At 43.1% G+C, this 17,252-nt stretch overlaps 1 protein-coding gene across 3 annotated transcripts in view; it reads right to left on the bottom strand.

Annotated features, from left to right (window-relative positions):
* The window catches only part of sbf2 (SET binding factor 2), a 110,107-nt gene that overhangs the window by 11,689 nt on the left and 81,166 nt on the right, over positions 1-17,252 (bottom strand). For 2 of the 3 annotated variants that reach the window (XM_085402292.1, XM_085402300.1), the window contains 13 exons: positions 15,258-15,453; positions 14,721-14,848; positions 13,459-13,634; positions 13,189-13,322; positions 12,891-13,092; positions 12,445-12,641; positions 12,117-12,257; positions 10,514-10,597; positions 9,416-9,490; positions 6,901-7,079; positions 5,146-5,322; positions 4,605-4,706; positions 1,044-1,229 (listed from right to left, as the gene is read on the bottom strand). In XM_085402292.1, the coding sequence (XP_085258418.1) occupies positions 1,044-1,229; positions 4,605-4,706; positions 5,146-5,322; positions 6,901-7,079; positions 9,416-9,490; positions 10,514-10,597; positions 12,117-12,257; positions 12,445-12,641; positions 12,891-13,092; positions 13,189-13,322; positions 13,459-13,634; positions 14,721-14,848; positions 15,258-15,453 (1,977 nt within the window). The remainder of the gene's footprint in view (positions 1-1,043; positions 1,230-4,604; positions 4,707-5,145; positions 5,323-6,900; positions 7,080-9,415; positions 9,491-10,513; positions 10,598-12,116; positions 12,258-12,444; positions 12,642-12,890; positions 13,093-13,188; positions 13,323-13,458; positions 13,635-14,720; positions 14,849-15,257; positions 15,454-17,252) is intronic. The other variant, XM_085402308.1, reaches the window with a different exon arrangement.

Below are 17,252 nucleotides of genomic sequence, written 5' to 3'. Positions count from 1 at the left end.
GGATAAAGACAGTTAGAAGGAGGTCAGTGTGTGGGCGACAGCTGCACCGTGTCCCCGTGTAGCGACGTCGCATCTATCCAGTGTATAAATGACCAATCGGAAACAGGAAAGAACCTCTCCCGCCTCTGTGAGGGCAAAGGTCAGTGATATCATTGCCGTCAGACACAATCCAGACTGAGCCAGCATGACTGCTGCTCCACGGTTCCCATCAAGCGGTGCGAGGTGGCCAATCACGGTGTCGAAAATTTGAGGCCACCTGGGTCTGCTGGCAAAAACAACAGCTGTTTTGGAGATGAGGCACTTCTATTTTGAGCTCTTGTCCGAATCCCCTGCTTCACCCCTCGTTTATAGCGCTCCAGACCCCCGGGTTCCTGCCAAACCGTCTTAGCTGCCAAGCCTTCGGTTTCAAAAGACAAATGCAGAAACTATGTGTTGATGTAAGTGTATGGGAGTGGGCCTGTGTGACCCGAGGAGACACAAAAAACCCCCACTGCACTCTCTAAAGTTAGTATTTCAGAACAGACCCGGTTCTCCGGAAATCATCTGTGTGTGTGTTTCATTCTTAACTTGAGCCCCCTCTCCCCCCCAGCCCACTTCCCCCAAATCCTAAAGCACACGCAAGCCTTCCTAGAGACTCTCAATCCCCAAAACTGTAATCTTCCACATGCGGCTGTAAACAAGCACTAAAATGTGAAGAAATGCCGAAACACGTGAACACGTACATACAGCTCAATGCTGATCACTGTACTCATGGACCATCTGTGCAGCAGCCTCGCTGCTCACTCCCCGGGTCCAATATGTTGTTGTGATTACACGTCCCGTGTTGGAAAGTGCTAAACTAAAACAATGCACCGTTACTGACAGCAGAATCGTTCGCTTTGACCCCTCGCTCACCTTTTCACTTTTCGAGGAATGTGATGAGCTCACGAACAAGCAATGAATGACATCCAGTCATGAGGGGAAAAGTGGAGAAGAGTCACGTAGCAGGGGCAGAGATCAGGGTTCAGCGTACCTGTGGTACCTATGGCAGAAGTGAGACTCACCTGGTGCACACAGTCCAGGAATTGGAGGAAGATGGGCGTAAAGCCGCTACCCTGGCTGCTGGGGCTCAGGTTGCTCCTCTGGCTGAACTTGTGGCCGAAAGACAACCATTCTTTCTCCAAAAGGACCTGAAAACCCTCAAGAGTCCGGTAGAAAGGATCGCTCAGCAGCTGCACCAAGGACACAACCTGCCGAGAGGAAGAGAGAAGCTGGCTAAGGAAAAACCCTCAATACACAAGTTCAACTTGAATGAAACAAACAAACACCCTGCAGTGTAAGAGCATGTTGTTCACATCACAGATAACTCTGGGATTAGTGGACAACCTGCTCTATCATCTCAGCCAGAGCTGCTCCTCTGGAAATATTGAGAAATAAACACATTTTATGAACGTTTTGTGAGATGCATTTAGCCTTTCTTAGTAAGTAAGAAAAATTGATTGATTGAATCGTGCTCTCGATGTAATTTATCTCACACACAAATGCAAATATGTCATCAGCCAATCATATGGCAGCAACTCAGTGCATTTAGGCATGTAGTAAAGATGCCCTGCTGAAGTTCAAACAGAGCATCGGAAGTGGGTGAAAGGGTATTTTAAATGACTCAGAGCAGCGTAGTTGTTACCGTTAGACACGTTGATCTGAGTATTTCAGAAACTGCTGATCTACTGCGAGTTTTCCAAACGACCATCTCAAGAGTTTACAGAGAATTTTTCCAAAAGGAGAAAAATCTTCAGTAAGTGGAAGCGTGTGATAATGTACAGTAACCCGAATAACTGCCTGTTAAAACAAAGGCATGCAAAAGGTCATCCTTATATAACACCTCACACTTCGAAGTGGAGTGGCTACAGCAGCAGAAGACCACACCAGGTGCTGCTCCTCTCAGATAAGAACAGGAAACCAAAGCTACAGTTCAGACTGGAAAAACATGACCTGGTGCGATGTCTCGATTGGGTCTGAATTTTGCAGTAAAAACATGAAAGCACGGATCCATCCTGCCTTGCCTTCAGGCTGGTGATTTAATGGTGTGGAGGAAATTTTCTTAGTGCACTTTGGCCCCTTCATGCCAGCGGGATGGATCTGCAGCTGATAAATCTGCAGGAAGTGTGTGATGCTATCATGTCAATATGGACCAAAATCACCAGTACCTTGTTGAATTTATGAAATGAACAATCTGAAGGTAAAAGAAACAGGTATAGCTATGAAAATTCAGATTTCTATTGTGTTTATTGTATCTGCTAGCATACAGACTGATGAGCCACAAAGGAGAGGAACCCCCATTCACTCGTATGCTGCTTTAACAGGTACCTCCCACTACAACATCCTCCCCGATGACTGCAGCCTCTTCTAGCAGGACACTGCGCCTCACCACAGACACTAATAAAGGAGGTCTGAGTGGTGATCCCACCTTTAATCTTGGGTTGTTCTGGTGACATGAAGGGCGCCTGATGGCTTTAATGCTGTGCCTGATTTGCCAGTACCTACAACACGACCTACTTTTATTTAATATTTTTATCATATATAAGTTTAAAACCCTTACATTGTGATAAATTAGATGTTGAAACATCTTATCACTAAAGGAAAGTGGCAGCTGTTTCACCACATCTGTGCATATCGTTAGTTTTTTCCACTTGTCATGGATGGTTGCAATTTAACACACTTTAGTTTAAAAAAAGAAATCTGGATGGCATGATTTTGCTTTCTATCCCCCCCTAAAAAAGCTAAATGCAATCTAAAAATGACCCTTCATCTGACAGTGCAATGTTAAAATGATCATCTGCTATCAATAACATTTATATAACGCTGGAGCTTCAGGCACACTTGAGCTCACTCCACGAAACACCAGTTGAGAATCGCTTGTCTACACATGCAATCTGGTTGGCCCACTTCCCTGCCCGCGTCTTCTCCAAGACGGCTAATGAGCCCTGACGCGTGTGGAATGAGCGGGAAGAACAGTGTATGGTTTCCCCGTGGGTTTACAAGAACATCCATCCCTGAGTGGTAGAAAAAGCCCCCCGCAACCCAGCAATGAAATGAGCCCCCCTGCAGCAGACTGAAGAGTGGATTTAAAAAGCGAGCGCGGAATAAGAGGGGAGAGCGTATAAAGGCAGAATGGCAGAAGACAGGAAGAAGAAACCGAAAAAAAGAAAGAAGCATTCAGAAAGGCAGCGAGGATGGTTCTGCATCCTGCCTGCTGGGTGTCTATGGTCCATGGCAGGAGAGCCAGAGCATATGGAGCCCATTTGCCTGTGCGGGTCGATCTGGACCTGGCGAGTTGGAGCCGGTGGCCCGTGGAGAAAGATGCTCTGGGCCGAACATGTGCCCCGCGTAAGGGATCCACAAATTATACTTTTAAACAGCAGCTCAGGGCTGCACAAACCCCATAAACACATCTGAGGGACACACACTTGCAACACCATACATGTGCACTTTAGCAGGTCAGCATGGAAAATATGAGCTCAGAGAGCAAATATGTGAAGAAAAGCAAAGTTTAGAAGCGAACGGACACCGAGAATTGATCAGGATCTAAACAAACTATGAGTTTTCATGAATTAAATCAGCACAAATCAATGACATAAGGCCTCGAGACTTCAAACATTTTCACTTTATCAACACAGTCGGATCACCAGTCAGTAAACTGAGTGAAACGGCCAGAAGAAGCAGGTGCAGTCTGAACGGATGCCGTGGGTGTCCGTGGGGAATCCTTAAAAATGTGATCAATGTCCAAAAATCACATTTAAGTGTTACAAAACGTGTTTTTTTGCTTTCAGTCTTAATTTGTGAGTCTAGAATGACAGCAGGAGATACATAAGAAGTTCAGAGGTACCCTCTCCCCCTCACATTTAGCCTCTTTTTAAAAAGGATACTCCAAAGCTCTGAAGCACTTTGTTCATCAGAGTCAAAGAGACAACATTGCCGTAATATTGCAAAACACACTGAATTAATAGCTCAGCTGTGTAAAGTGCTTTGAGTAGAGCACTCAGGTGGAGTAGAAAAATGCTAAATTAGAATGAGTCCATTCAGAATATGAATTGAGATTATAAGTAGTACTTTTGAATGATCTCTAGTTTGCCGTGATTGCAGAAGGGTTGATGGCATTCAAAATACCCGCCCTGTGTTTAGCGGTTGAATGACTGTGCGGCTGCATCTGGATCCTTTTTACACCTATGAGTTTGCATTTCTGCGTTTCTTTTCATCCTCGCTGAACACTTTGTCCCCACTTTAGTGCAGATGAGGGCTGATAATGAGAGTTTTTACCCCAGACGCCCTTCCTGATGGGGATCTTTCACTGGTTGGGCAAATATGTAACCCACTACACTTGCAAACAAATGTTAAAAGTTACTCATAATAAAGTAAACTGTCACCTATTTTCTGTTAGTAATTAAACTTTAATAACAACTTTTTAAACTCCAGTTTGTATCTAGAAAATCTATATGTGTGGAAAAATACCTAAAGGACAAATCTTGCACCGTTTTAAACCTCCCTCTGGATATTTTGCCCTTCTTCACATCTGTCCCGTTTTCTTTATGTATTTTTTATGAATGGCGTTGGTGCATTTTTCTCACTTGTGTGGTAATGTCCCAGCCGTCCTCCAGGCTGAGCAGAACAGATGAGCCACTGTCCATAAGCTCCACCAGAAACAGTGCCAGCTGCAGGATCTTCTGAAGCTGCGGGAGGCCAACATATGTGCATGTGAACAAATATGCTAAACACAGACCCAACATTTATCCTCTCTGTGCATATACTGCCATGTTTGGTCTGCCAGTAGACTGCCTTCTTGTTTCTCACAGATAGCATTTGTCAACCGTGTGGAATATGTTCAATTTAAGGCCGCTGGGGGTCAATCAGATAAACAGCAAGATAAGGGGTCTCCTCCCACTGCATCGCTGTAAATCTGTTTCTCTTGGGAAAATGGCTTCAGAGAGGATTCACATAATTTATCCATTATGTGAATCTGATACACAGGATGAAGAGAAAGAGTGGACCGATGGGTCATTCTCACACGCTTTTAAGAGTCAGACTCCCGCGTTAGATCAGATGGTTTCTAGACCTGAATGCTGTCTGTTTGCAGATCATAAAAATGGCATGCTTTGTGTGTTTCATTACCTGCTGGATCCATTCGGAGTCTTCCAAGGCTTTGAGGAAGGAGTCCTCCGAGTCCGACGAGGTGGCGCTTGGAGCACAGGCCCTCAGCAGTTTTTTAAAAGCAGCTTTCACCTGCCGTGTGTCTGCAAAGTCCACTGGCACCAGCTCACAGTTCAGAGAGGAGTCCACTCGGAGGCCCTGCAGACAGAGGAATGTAAATTTCAACTAAGAGAAAAATACAACAGTGTGCGCAAAGTACAAAAAACAGATACAGCACGCCACTAAAAACGCTGCCTTTATATCAAAGTTAAAGGAAATAAAACGGCTCATTTCAGACCGTGGATGAACTGAGGTGCTGAGCGCAGCCCAGTGTGTAATAGATAAGAATTATAAAACTGCGAATCGTGCAAACTGCAGAAGCGCAAGATGTTTTTAGTCGACACGGCTCCTCGGCATGCTTCAACGGTGTGTGAAATATGTTTCTTGATGCGTGAATGAAAAATAGAGAAACAAACTGAACTGTGTGACGCACTCGTGCACTGTCCTGCACTGTGGTGGACTTCGCCTCGCATTTATAGACTTGCCTTTAACCTCTTGCATGCTGTAACTGTTAAAAGGAGGGGAGCAGTGCTGACGTCAGTGGCTTCTCCTGCAGATCAGAAGTCATTCTACTTGTGTCTTATGGATGAAAGAACAGCTAGCCAAGCAGAGATTGCAGACAAGGACACGGGTAGCTGCACACTCCACGGGCGAGAAGTCATTCCTGTTACAGACGCTCACCGTCTGATGACAAAATTTACGTCATTTGGACCCAAAAACAACACCAGCAGACTATCGGACGCCAAAACTATAACACACCTCTCAGAGGCTTTGTATTACAAGTTGTACTGGCACAGGTGAGTCTTTGTAATTGTAGGCTTTTGGTAAACTGATTGAGTCATCCCAGCAAAGGTACTATTTCAATGAATCAGCACACTTGGATTAAAAAAAGTGAAAACTGCATAAATGCATAAGATTAAGTGTTTCTGTGAGTTTAAACACAAACCGTTTCATCAGATGTGCTAGTTTTTGACTTTCTCCTTATAATTCCACATGAATTAAACCAACAATTATCCTTTGATACATCAAACTATTCCTGTGCAAGACAACCTGGCCTGAAAACTCCAGACAAACGGCAATGTTTTACAAATCCATTTTACAGCAAGTAGCATGAGCTAGAAAACCCGTGTCTTGATGCACGCTCAATAATCCAGGTAAGGAAAGTTAATCTGTTCATGTGAACGAAGCGTTTTCAGTGAGAGAAACTGTTCATCCACTCATCCAGGTGACTTCGGTGTGACTGCAGATCCCCCTTAGTCTTATAAACAGCACAGCCTCATTGTCAAAATCTCTGATCAACGGCCACGAATACTATTGACAGAGACTTGTGGCATCACAGGTGAAAGATGGTTCAGTGATGGTCTACGTCACTGAACCATCCATTAACTCCACCTCTACAGACTTTACAACATTTATGTTGCCTCAGAAGTGTTTAATTTAACTATATTTTGACTGCTGGGTCTCTGTTAAAAGTGGTGTTCTACTGGACTTCATTATACCCCTTTACACATCTACTACACCACCACCAATAAAACATAATTTAACACATATGACAGTGTAAGAAACATTATAGGTTTCATAAAAGAGGCCACTGAGTGCAAATATAAAACGATATACTACAACAACTCATAGCAAACATGTCCTCTCAGTCTCCGGCCGCTTTGTTTGCATTCTCACCCTTAGATGTGACTTTTCCCCGAAGATGTAAAGGGCTGCTTGATGTTTGAGGAGTTGAGCCTGCAGACTGTGGCTCCCTGCAGGGGGTGCCAGATCCTTCCCTGCTAGTCTGGCACCCACGTCGGCTGCCAGCGGATGCTGACCGAGTCTGCTGCTGGAGCGCAGGCTGGCCCACATGCCTGCAAACACACACACACGCGAACAGAAGTCACACACACACATGCATGAGCCGGCTAGTTCGAATGCCAGAGATGTACACATGCTGTCAAACAAACTAAGACCGAATGATGAACAGCGCATGACATGCGAGCTACGTTTACATGCACAGCAGTACAACGGCTATTATGTAAACACCTTCATTCCTTCAGTCCATGAACAAAGCGACTGCTCTGAGAGTCGGATGTGCTGGGATATTAGAAGCAGAAGTTGCTGGAATTTTTAGCAAGTCAACAAGTCTAGATGGTGTTTCTCTGAAAACAGCATGCAACGCCTTCCAAGCAGCATGAACCACTGCCAGAAGGACGTGATTTTTCACAATAATCACTTTCAGGCCTTTTTCAGTTGCACTTGCGGAGTTATCAAACCACAACTGTCAGCTGCTGTAGCCGGGTCAATTATACAAGAGCATAAATTGGTGAAGTTTCAGCGACGCCTCGATTCAGCACGTTTAAACCGACGGGCTTCGTAATTAAAGTTTACAATGAAAACCGAACACAAGCTGTCCGTTTTCTTTTCCTTCAGACAAGATCAACAATGTAACTGTTCCCACCTGACTGACATACCTGCTGACTGTTGGTTAGACCTTTTATGATTGAGAGACAAACAGGAAATCAAACCACGTCATCACCACTGCTGGGGTGGTCACTTCTGAAATGTAATAGTTTCCAGATAGTCTGCTTGGCAACTTTTTGAATCAAATTAGTGAAAAATAAAAGTTAATTTCTATTTGAATACCCATCTTAAAAATGTCTCCTCATTAAGCTGCAGTTAAATAAGCTTTGCCCAAAGTTAGAACAGTAATTCTAAATGATTATTTTTCCAGGCTGAAGATGAAACGTAATAAAAAGTACTGCTCTTGTCCTTGACGCGGCTAGCTCGTTTTGACTCTGGTCGCCCAGAACTACGAGCACAGATTTGACCAGCAGACAGAAGGTGATGGAAATCTTAAATCTTAGTAAATACTACTAAACATGAATGAATGAATACAGCCCAGATGTTCAGATGTAAACCCTGTAAACAGATTGTGCATTTTCATACGCAAGCAAGGGCCATTACAGTCTGAGCTCCACTGACAAAATGATTTTACTTTAATTAGATTTAGTTTATTTTATATGTTCGAAAATAACAAAATGAGCACAGAATAGGAAGCCCCAAAATATTGGCCACTGCTGCCGTTGGCGGTGGATTTCCAGGTGTTTGTAAGCAGGGATTGTCAAAATCACTTTAGATTGCGGGCCACATACTTCGATCTAAAGTGGGTCAGACCTGTGAAATTCTCCTTCCTTTCAGTGTAAAGATGTTTAACTACGCATTTAATCCCTGAGGTATCTTAATGTGAGATAAAAGAACTGCAAGTTCAACACTACGTCTAAGAGTTATGAAGAAATGCTGCTGTAGAAAACGAGCGCTTATTTATTTACTAAGAAGTAATTGTGCGAAATTACAGAAAAACTTCTGGTAGGTCCCAGAAAGCCCTCTTAATTATTAAACAGAAACTTTTTGTTAATTCACAGAAAATGCCCTCTTTTAAAAAAATGTGGGCCTATTGTGACAAAAACGAAATGATATTTCTGTATCAGATAGCGACAGGGTCTTTTCTGTCATTTAATTTTAATGTAATTTTTCAAAACCATTGAATGGGCTGGATTGGATTTTTAATCCGGACCTTATGTTTGACACCCCTGCTGTATGATGTTGTGCTCAAATTTGGAGAGAAAAGCATAAAAACCATCATTAACTCCATATTTATTCTATATAAGCGCACTTTATTCCAATTAAAACTACACATAACTAGTTGCTCACACACCACTTGTCTAAACATGCAAAATATCTAAGAATTGTCATCTCAGATCTTTACTCGTCAACTAAATCCTACTCCTTTGAGTCAGGCTTACAGAATATTCAAGCTGTCTTTATTACACTGCAGGATCGCAGGGGCCTCATTTTGTGTGATTCACGATTTGTTGTGCCATAACAAACAGCTCACCCCCCCCAGCCTTAACTTGCCGCTGACTGACCACAGTTAGTCCTGCTGAGCCAACACATTAACAATGGAAAAGACCACATTAGAGCCACCACTTCGGTTTGTGAAAAACCACAGCTCCCAGAGGAGCGCCCACAAAGTCAGTGAAGATTAGCACTGCGTCCCAGAAGGTCTTTGTGAGGCATTTGCAGCACAGTGCACTGTGACCCTCGGCGCGGTTAGTGAGCATTTGCGTAGGTTAGGAGTGTTAAAGAAGACGAGAGGTGCTGTTATGAGTGCTGGCAGAGGAGAGAAGGAACAATATCACTATACCTTGATTGGGGATTTTCTCCTTACTGGCAGGCTTTTGGTTTGAGTGAGTGAACAGTTTATCTCTGTACTCAAGCACTGGGTGGATGTTTTGTCGAGGAGACAGGGCGAGGGGGTATGGAAAACACAAATCACGTCAACATCAAATGAACCAACACGACCACCAACCCTACCAAAGATTTCAGATTACAGACTAAAACATGCAAATGAGGATCGGCTATTATTTATTCCAAATGATCGAGTGAATGATGGTTGCATGCATGAATAAGATTGTTTGTGGTTTGGTTATAAATGATGGCGTGAAGACAAAAGGCTCGTATTTAAGCTTGTTTTTTTGGGGCTTTTGCAGATAACACATGCAAATAAAACAGTAATTAAATTCACATGAAGTTCAAGGCACAGTTTTGCATGGCAAATCCTCTGGATCTTAAGAGAAGACGTTACATAGCGTTACATAGCGATGGGTTAAGTAAAACCCTGTGTCATCCTTTTAGGGCATTTACCGGTACAAAAAAAAAAGAAAAAAAAAGATGACTCACAGTTTCAGCGACGCCTTAAAATATTTGACCTTCATCTGACTAACACGTCGGACACTTTGTTTTCAAGAAATCACATTCCAGTTCGAGCACTCATCGCGATGTGTCAGCTTTGACGGTACATTAAGCTTTTATTTGATAAGTTACAATAATGCTAACGTGGCAAGAAATACGGGTCACAGTTAATGCAGTTAATGTAGTCCCAAGTTTCTCTTATGAGATATAAATCCTTAAATTTCACATAATTATATTTCTTGAAGTTGAAATTGGATGCACGTTTATAGCTATAAGGTACAGATGGCCCCAAAGATAACCAGCAAATAGCTGCTTGATGCTTTCAGTCTGGGGAGTAATGCTTCAGAGGTTACCCAACACTCATAATGTACGCTGTAATCACAACTCCCTAAAGTATGGTGTGTCTGAAGAGATGCAGAAAGCACAAATCCCTGTTTGCTCACTTTCTTTCAAATAACTATGTAATTGTAACAGTTCTGGTGTTTCATATTTCACCAGGCAGCAAGGACGCACATGAAGTGCCAAGCAGGAAACAGAGAAAACCACTCACCTCCTCGAGTAAAGCTGTTTGAGAATGGGATGTCTAAATGGACAGGAGCCATCTTTGGCATCCTGGATATTCTCCTTTCACTGCCTGGAAAACATTCACACAGCACACAGGTGTCCATTACAAACACACGGAGTAAACAGTGAGACACGAGTGAGATCTAAGAAACTAAATCAAATTTGATTTTAGGATCACTCATTGTAGCAACTTTTGATCAGACTTAAATCCCAGTTTTCCCATTAAGAACCATCAATGTGACCCGGGTTATTTAAACACATGAAAATTCAGTTAAATCGTAAGCATGCACAGGATTTGTGCTTGTGTGTGTGTGTGCGTGTGTGTGTATAGAGTTTATTCAGGATACAGGCAGAAGGAGGTGAAGTCAGAGGAGATGGATTGGGTGGTCAGTGACCTCAGGCTGTCCTTTGATTCTTACACAACCTTTCATTGTACAAAATTTCCTTCTTAATTTCAATAAATATCACACTCTGTAATGCTCCCATACAGTCACTCTCCCCTATTGCACTCATACACACACAAAGATAAGGTGGTAAAAAAATAACTGCTGACCAGAGCGAACACAGAAAGGAAGAGAATGACTACCTGAGAAAAAAAACACACAGAGCCGCAGAAAACTAAAATAACTTTGTGGAGTGCAAGTCTGCAGTTTTTCTGAAGACGTGAACTCTGCATGGCCTCTTGTCCCTTTTGAAACGAACTTGTTCCCCCCGCCCCAAGAAAAAAAAATTGTAGTACAATTATGGTCAGTGTAACGGAGCAATAAACGCTGTAAAGCGGCATACTGTAAAGTTGTCTGATATAAGGTAGCAACCAATTTTTGCAAGTTGGATTTACTGGAGATTTACACGACTTGATGGTGGAGGTCAGCCACAACCCGAGGAAAAGGTTGTGCTCTTTCTCATGCCCTACAGTTTGACCAACAGCCTTTAACGTTCACTGATAACACTGATGGCAGCCGTCCATTTATTGTACATGTCCTCATTTCAGGCACTCGGCACAGATCATGGGTGTGCCTTTGTGGGAAAATGGAATGAGAGAGACGTCGTCGGTGTTTGACTTACGACGAAGATTTAAGGCTCAGAAATCAAAAGAACAGAAGCATTTTGTCTCCACTAAGTCAGAGACTGAAACAGGAAAAGGAGTCAGATTCTCACATCACTGAGAATACTGAGAGAAGTTTGAAAAAGCCTCGCTGTTGCCAATCTTAAAATTGTGAAACCACAGGAATGTTCGGCCTAAAAGTTGGAACCAGTGAGTCCGTGGTGATGAAAGGAGCTACCTCAAAAAAATGTAAAGATAGTTCTCAGATAGAGTTCACAGATTATAGCTACCACTAATTTCTTCCCATGGAAATGGTCAATATACTATTCTTTGGTTCTAAAATTGATGAAAATGTGGGCTGAAAAATACATTAAGAATAAAACATGCAAACCACGGCATAACTGGGACTGGGTCTACCATCAGCACAGTGGACAGAAAGTAGGAGATGCATTTTAACAAATACCAACACGAATCATTATGAACCTTTATGGTGTTTGTGAGACATAAAATATACAGTGAACATTACAATCTTCTTGAAGTGTACCTGGCGAGAGGCCTATCAGGGAGCGGTTGGTCAGGGTGTTGTTTCCATTCATTTTAAAGTAGATCGGGATGGAGTCCAGAATAGCCTGCAGGTACTTCTCCTGTTCAAGACTACTGGATGAATCTGAGGATGAGGCAGGGGCTAAAAAGAGAAAAAAAGTGAATGACTTCTATAATAAAAGCTGTTTGAATAACAGACTTTGTGATAAGTTTTATAAGGAAGATTTATATGAACATTAAAAAATTTTTTTTTTCCACTAGTTGCTTCATCAGAAAACCTGTAATCATTTACAAACAGAACATCTGTGCCTGTCAGCACGTAAGCACACCTGTTGAGGACGGGTTCTGCGACTTGAACAGCCCCACTACACTCTTGCCATGAAAGCCTCCTGAGCGGAGCAGAACGGCTTTGGTGCGCGGGTGTTTCCAGCACACAACAGGCAGACGGTTGTGTCTGAAGCAACGGGCTACTTTGTGTAAACCGCTGTCCTGTACAGCCTGAGGAACAACCAGCAGTCCCGGGTAGCTGTCACAGAGAGAGAAAGTGTTAACATCTGTCTAACATCGGTGAGCTGCTGCAAAGCCACACAAATATGACCGCAATTAAAAAGCCTCCTGCAGAAGTTTGTGTTTTTGCACACAGATAAGAACAATAATTCAGTCAAACATCCCCTCCGCAGGCCTTTTGAGATTCTCAGGCTTGCCTACTTATGAAATCGGTGACATCAGCACATGTAGGGTAAATAAGACAACCTCTAGGCGAGAGGCGGTGTACCTGCGGCACAGCGAGTAGAGTCTGTTCACGGCCGTGATCCTGAACTGCTCGCCGGACTTGGAGCGGGACGAGTTGGCGGTGATGGTGCCCATTCCCAGACGCTGGTAGTCACGGAAGCACGATTGCTCCACAAGCTGCTCCATGGTGGACTTCTCCGAAGCTCTCAAAGTGCTGCTGGGTGGCGGCTCACCATCGTCCGATACTACAACACAAACAGCATTTTCTTCAGTTTGTTTTTCCCCCCTTTCCCATTCTTCCACGTCCAAAAGTCACCACATTAAAATATGTCGCTTCTCACTTGAAATATCGTCATCTTCATGCCAGGTCATTCTGCTGCCTCTGTCATTCTTCTTCAGCGAGGGCTGGCTACCTCGGCCCATGGTGATCTTTCCAGCCCTCTTTGCTCCCTTGACAATCGTCTTTGACAGTGTTCTGCGAGGAGTACAGAGCAGAAATGATTTACTGTGGCATCAAAACCCACTCATAACAATATCTCAGATAACCATGTGTGAGACTGTGTGATTCATGCACGGAAACAACGCTCGGTGAGCTGGCACGCACTACAAACCTGAACCCAGTGTTTCTCTCTTTTTGCTTTGGAAGGATTAGCTGAGGTGCTGTTTGTCCTGCAGCAAATGCAAAGGAGCTGAAGATGGACTGTGGGTAGCGGATTCTCTGCAGGTGCTTCCTGAAGATCTCCACCATCTCTGAGCTCACCTCCTCATCAAAAGCCACTTTAATCAGCTGCAAAAGACAGTTGGTTAAACAGACTGCTTAATCACACAAGCAACGATTCAAATACAGCATTTCAAGTGCAAACTGCAACGGTGAAAAATGAAGCAAAAAATGCTGCTTTATCATTTATGTTTACTCCAACAAGGACCTCAATTTACAAGAAGAACTTCAGGTTGTATTAAAAAAAAGAGGTAAAACGAGCAACTGAGACCATAAACTCACGAGGAAAGAGTGACAATGACACTAATCTGACCTAAGTTCAGTCAGTGCACTTAACCTCTAGACCATGTTTGTGCTGTTTGTGCCTTTGGGGCCATTTTAAATACATAATCTTACACATAATACGGACTGCTGTGTGTTTACTTGAACTAAGAATCCACCCCAGAAGTTGTGCTTTAGTTTTGGTGAATAAAATTTTATTATTTAGCACTAATTAACTGTAATTGCACTTTGATAACCAAGCTACGGAGAGTTATTTAACTTCTCATACATATCTGGTGACTTCTGGCTCCAACACAGAACAAAATGCCAAAAGACCAAAAATGCATGCCACCACAAACCAATCAATGGATGATGTCACAGTGTTTTTTATACGGTGGGGCATCGTGACGCACTTCGGCAAGTTGATTTAAGAGATTTGCTCATCTGTACCAATCTGCCCACATATGGTTTCTGCACAGACACGTACACGCACAGAACAGCACAATAAAAACTGTAGAGATGGCCACACAACAACAAAGTGACCCGCACTCACTTCCATCATCCCTGGCAGTAAAAAGACAGGAATGAGCCATAAAATTTTTACAACGGTACATCCAACGAGTAAAAACACATGCTTGGCTGAAAATTATAATGATGTGCCACACCGAATGTTACGGTGTAATTAGTTGTCCAATCTTTTAGTTTGTGATGTGCTTCTTTTTTTTTTAGAATCTTTTGCAGCTCACCGAGTAACGAACGAGATCCAGTTCATAAAATAATGTGAAATAATATTTGAGTACCACATATTAAGCTTCAGGCTTCATCCTCTCCCAACCAAGCAATTGAACATCGTGTATTCATGCTAATTTGAGAGAAGCGTGCTTCAGTGTCTACCTGAAACGTTGCAGAGCGGAGCTGCAGGCCTTCCTGCATGTTCTGCTGCAGCTGGTTCTGGATGCTGATCTTCTTCTCTTTGGTCAGAGTGGACACTGGGAAAGCTCTGATCACTGCCTGCTCCCCCACTGCATACAAACACACCAGCATCTTGTTATTATACATACAACCCCAATACTGCATGCCCATGATGTTCAGTCCCTCAGGTGCATTAATGCCGATGGCAGCTAACATATCTGCTACACAGTGATTTCTTGAGACATGTTGCTGCCATCAAATTCAGATTCAGTCTTTTTAAACATTTGATGTTTTTTTATGTTCTGTTGTGATTAAAATACGAGATTAAGAAATTTGTAAATCACTGCATTCTGCTTACATTTTAAACAGCGTCTCAACTCATCAGGATTTGGGTTAGTATCCGATGCCCCTTACCGACAAAACAGACTTTTGCTTTTTTAGTTTAACACTGAAAATTAGCCAATAAAAACAAAACATATGAGTATTTTTCCATTTTGTTGAGACTGTTTTTGTACTCACCCAGTGGATCATGTGGGATGCCTTTAAAGATGACGCGGTACGTGGTGAGAAACAGAGCTCCCTCTGCTGGCAAGATGTGCGGGCCCCCAAGGAGGCCCCCTGTGGCCTCCTCCCTGCCATTGGGGTCCAGAAGCACCCGCAGCCCCTCCGCAACCAACTCTTCTCCAGGAAGCAGCGCTGGACGCAGAATCTTAGGCTGAAAGGTAAAAGCATAATAACCCATCACGTCTACAAACACATGCGAGATCCAATTTAGACATTTTTCATTGACAACAAGGTGCTCAAAATTAAGCGCATGTGCGTCACTGAAATCAATTTGTCTTCATAATGTCAAATCACAGCACCGCATGAATTTCTTGGACAAACTTAAGCTACGCACAAACGTCATCATTGAATAAAAAAGAAAAAAAACCCCCACACATCTTGCAAGCACACTAGTCATCAAACGGCGTTCAGAAATTAAATATCCAACAAAAACAAATTCCTACTCTCTGCGGAGGCCAATTTACCATTTCTACTCTCCTGAAAAACTCATGATCTACTTTTTAAGTGAAAATGTTTCTGTTTTATGCAGCTCACTGAACCGAGTAAGGACTGGTTTTCACTTTATGTCCTCAACATCTGGAAACTGACTGATGTTCTATAGGTGAAAAAAAGTGCATCACAACAGACCTTTGTAATCATATAATTCAAAAAGCAGCTGATACACAGTACATTCTGTTCCCTCTTTTAATCATTTTGCAATAAAAAACAACAACAATAAAAAGGTGCAGTAATGTTACGTTGGAACACATACTTGTATAAGCGGCGTCTTTTAACAGTAAATACCTTACATTTTTGTGCGAATGCTGATTCAGCTGCAATGGCTGAAATTAGTTTCGGTTTAAACTCGCTTTCCCAGAGACGCATGCGACTGACTCATGTCTTTGTTTCGCAATTTGCTTGATAATTAACTGGCTGCCGAGTATATACTAAAGCAGTATCTACTATACAGTGGGGCAAAAAAGTATTTAGTCAGCCACCGATTGTGCAAGTTCCCCCACTTAAAATGATGACAGAGGTCAGTAATTTGCACCAGAGGTACACTTCAACTGTGAGAGACAGAATGTGAAAAAAAAAATCTATGAATTCACATGGTAGGATTTGTAAAGAATTTATTCGTAAATTAGGGTGGAAAATAAGTATTTGGTCACCTCAAACAAGGAAAATCTGTGGCTCTCACAGACCTGTAACGTCTTCTGTAAGAAGCTTTTCTGTCCCCCACTCGTTACCTGTATGAATGGCACCTGTTTGAACTCATCATCTGTATAAAAGACACCTGTCCACAGCCTCAAACAGTCAGACTCCAAACTCCGCCATGGCCAAGACCAAAGAGCTTTCGAAGGACACCAGGAAAAGTATTGTAGACCTGCACCAGACTGGGAAGAGTGAATCTACAATAGGCAAGCAGCTTGGTGTGAAAAAATCAACTGTGGGAGCAATCATCAGAAAATGGAAGACATACAAGACCACTGATAATCTCCCTCGATCTGGGGCTCCACGCAAGATCTCATCCCGTGGGGTCAAAATGATCATGACAACGGTGAGCAAAGATCCCAGAACCACACGGGGGGACCTGGTGAATGACCTGCAGAGAGCTGGGACCAAAGTAACAAAGGTCACCATCAGTAACACACTACAACGGCAGGGAATCAAATCCCGCAGTGCCAGACGTGTTCCGCTGCTGAAGCCAGTGCATGTCCAGGCCCGTCTGAAGTTTGCCAGAGAGCACATGGATGATACAGCAGAGGATTGGGAGAATGTCATGTGGTCAGATGAAACCAAAGTAGAACTTTTTGGTATAAACTCAACTCGTCGTGTTTGGAGGAAGAAGAATACTGAGTTGCATCCCAAGAACACCATACCTACTGTGAAGCATGGGGGTGGAAACATCATGCTATGGGGCTGTTTTTCTGCCAAGGGGACAGGACGACTGATCCGTGTTAAGGACAGAAT

This window comes from Rhamphochromis longiceps, linkage group LG1, assembly GCF_057381845.1.
Source record: "Rhamphochromis longiceps isolate RC_006_pf linkage group LG1, R_longiceps_female_GT1.1, whole genome shotgun sequence".
Lineage (NCBI taxonomy): Eukaryota > Metazoa > Chordata > Actinopteri > Cichliformes > Cichlidae > Rhamphochromis > Rhamphochromis longiceps.
Note: the sequence above shows the minus strand (reverse complement) of the source record. Positions and strands in the feature narration are given on the sequence as shown.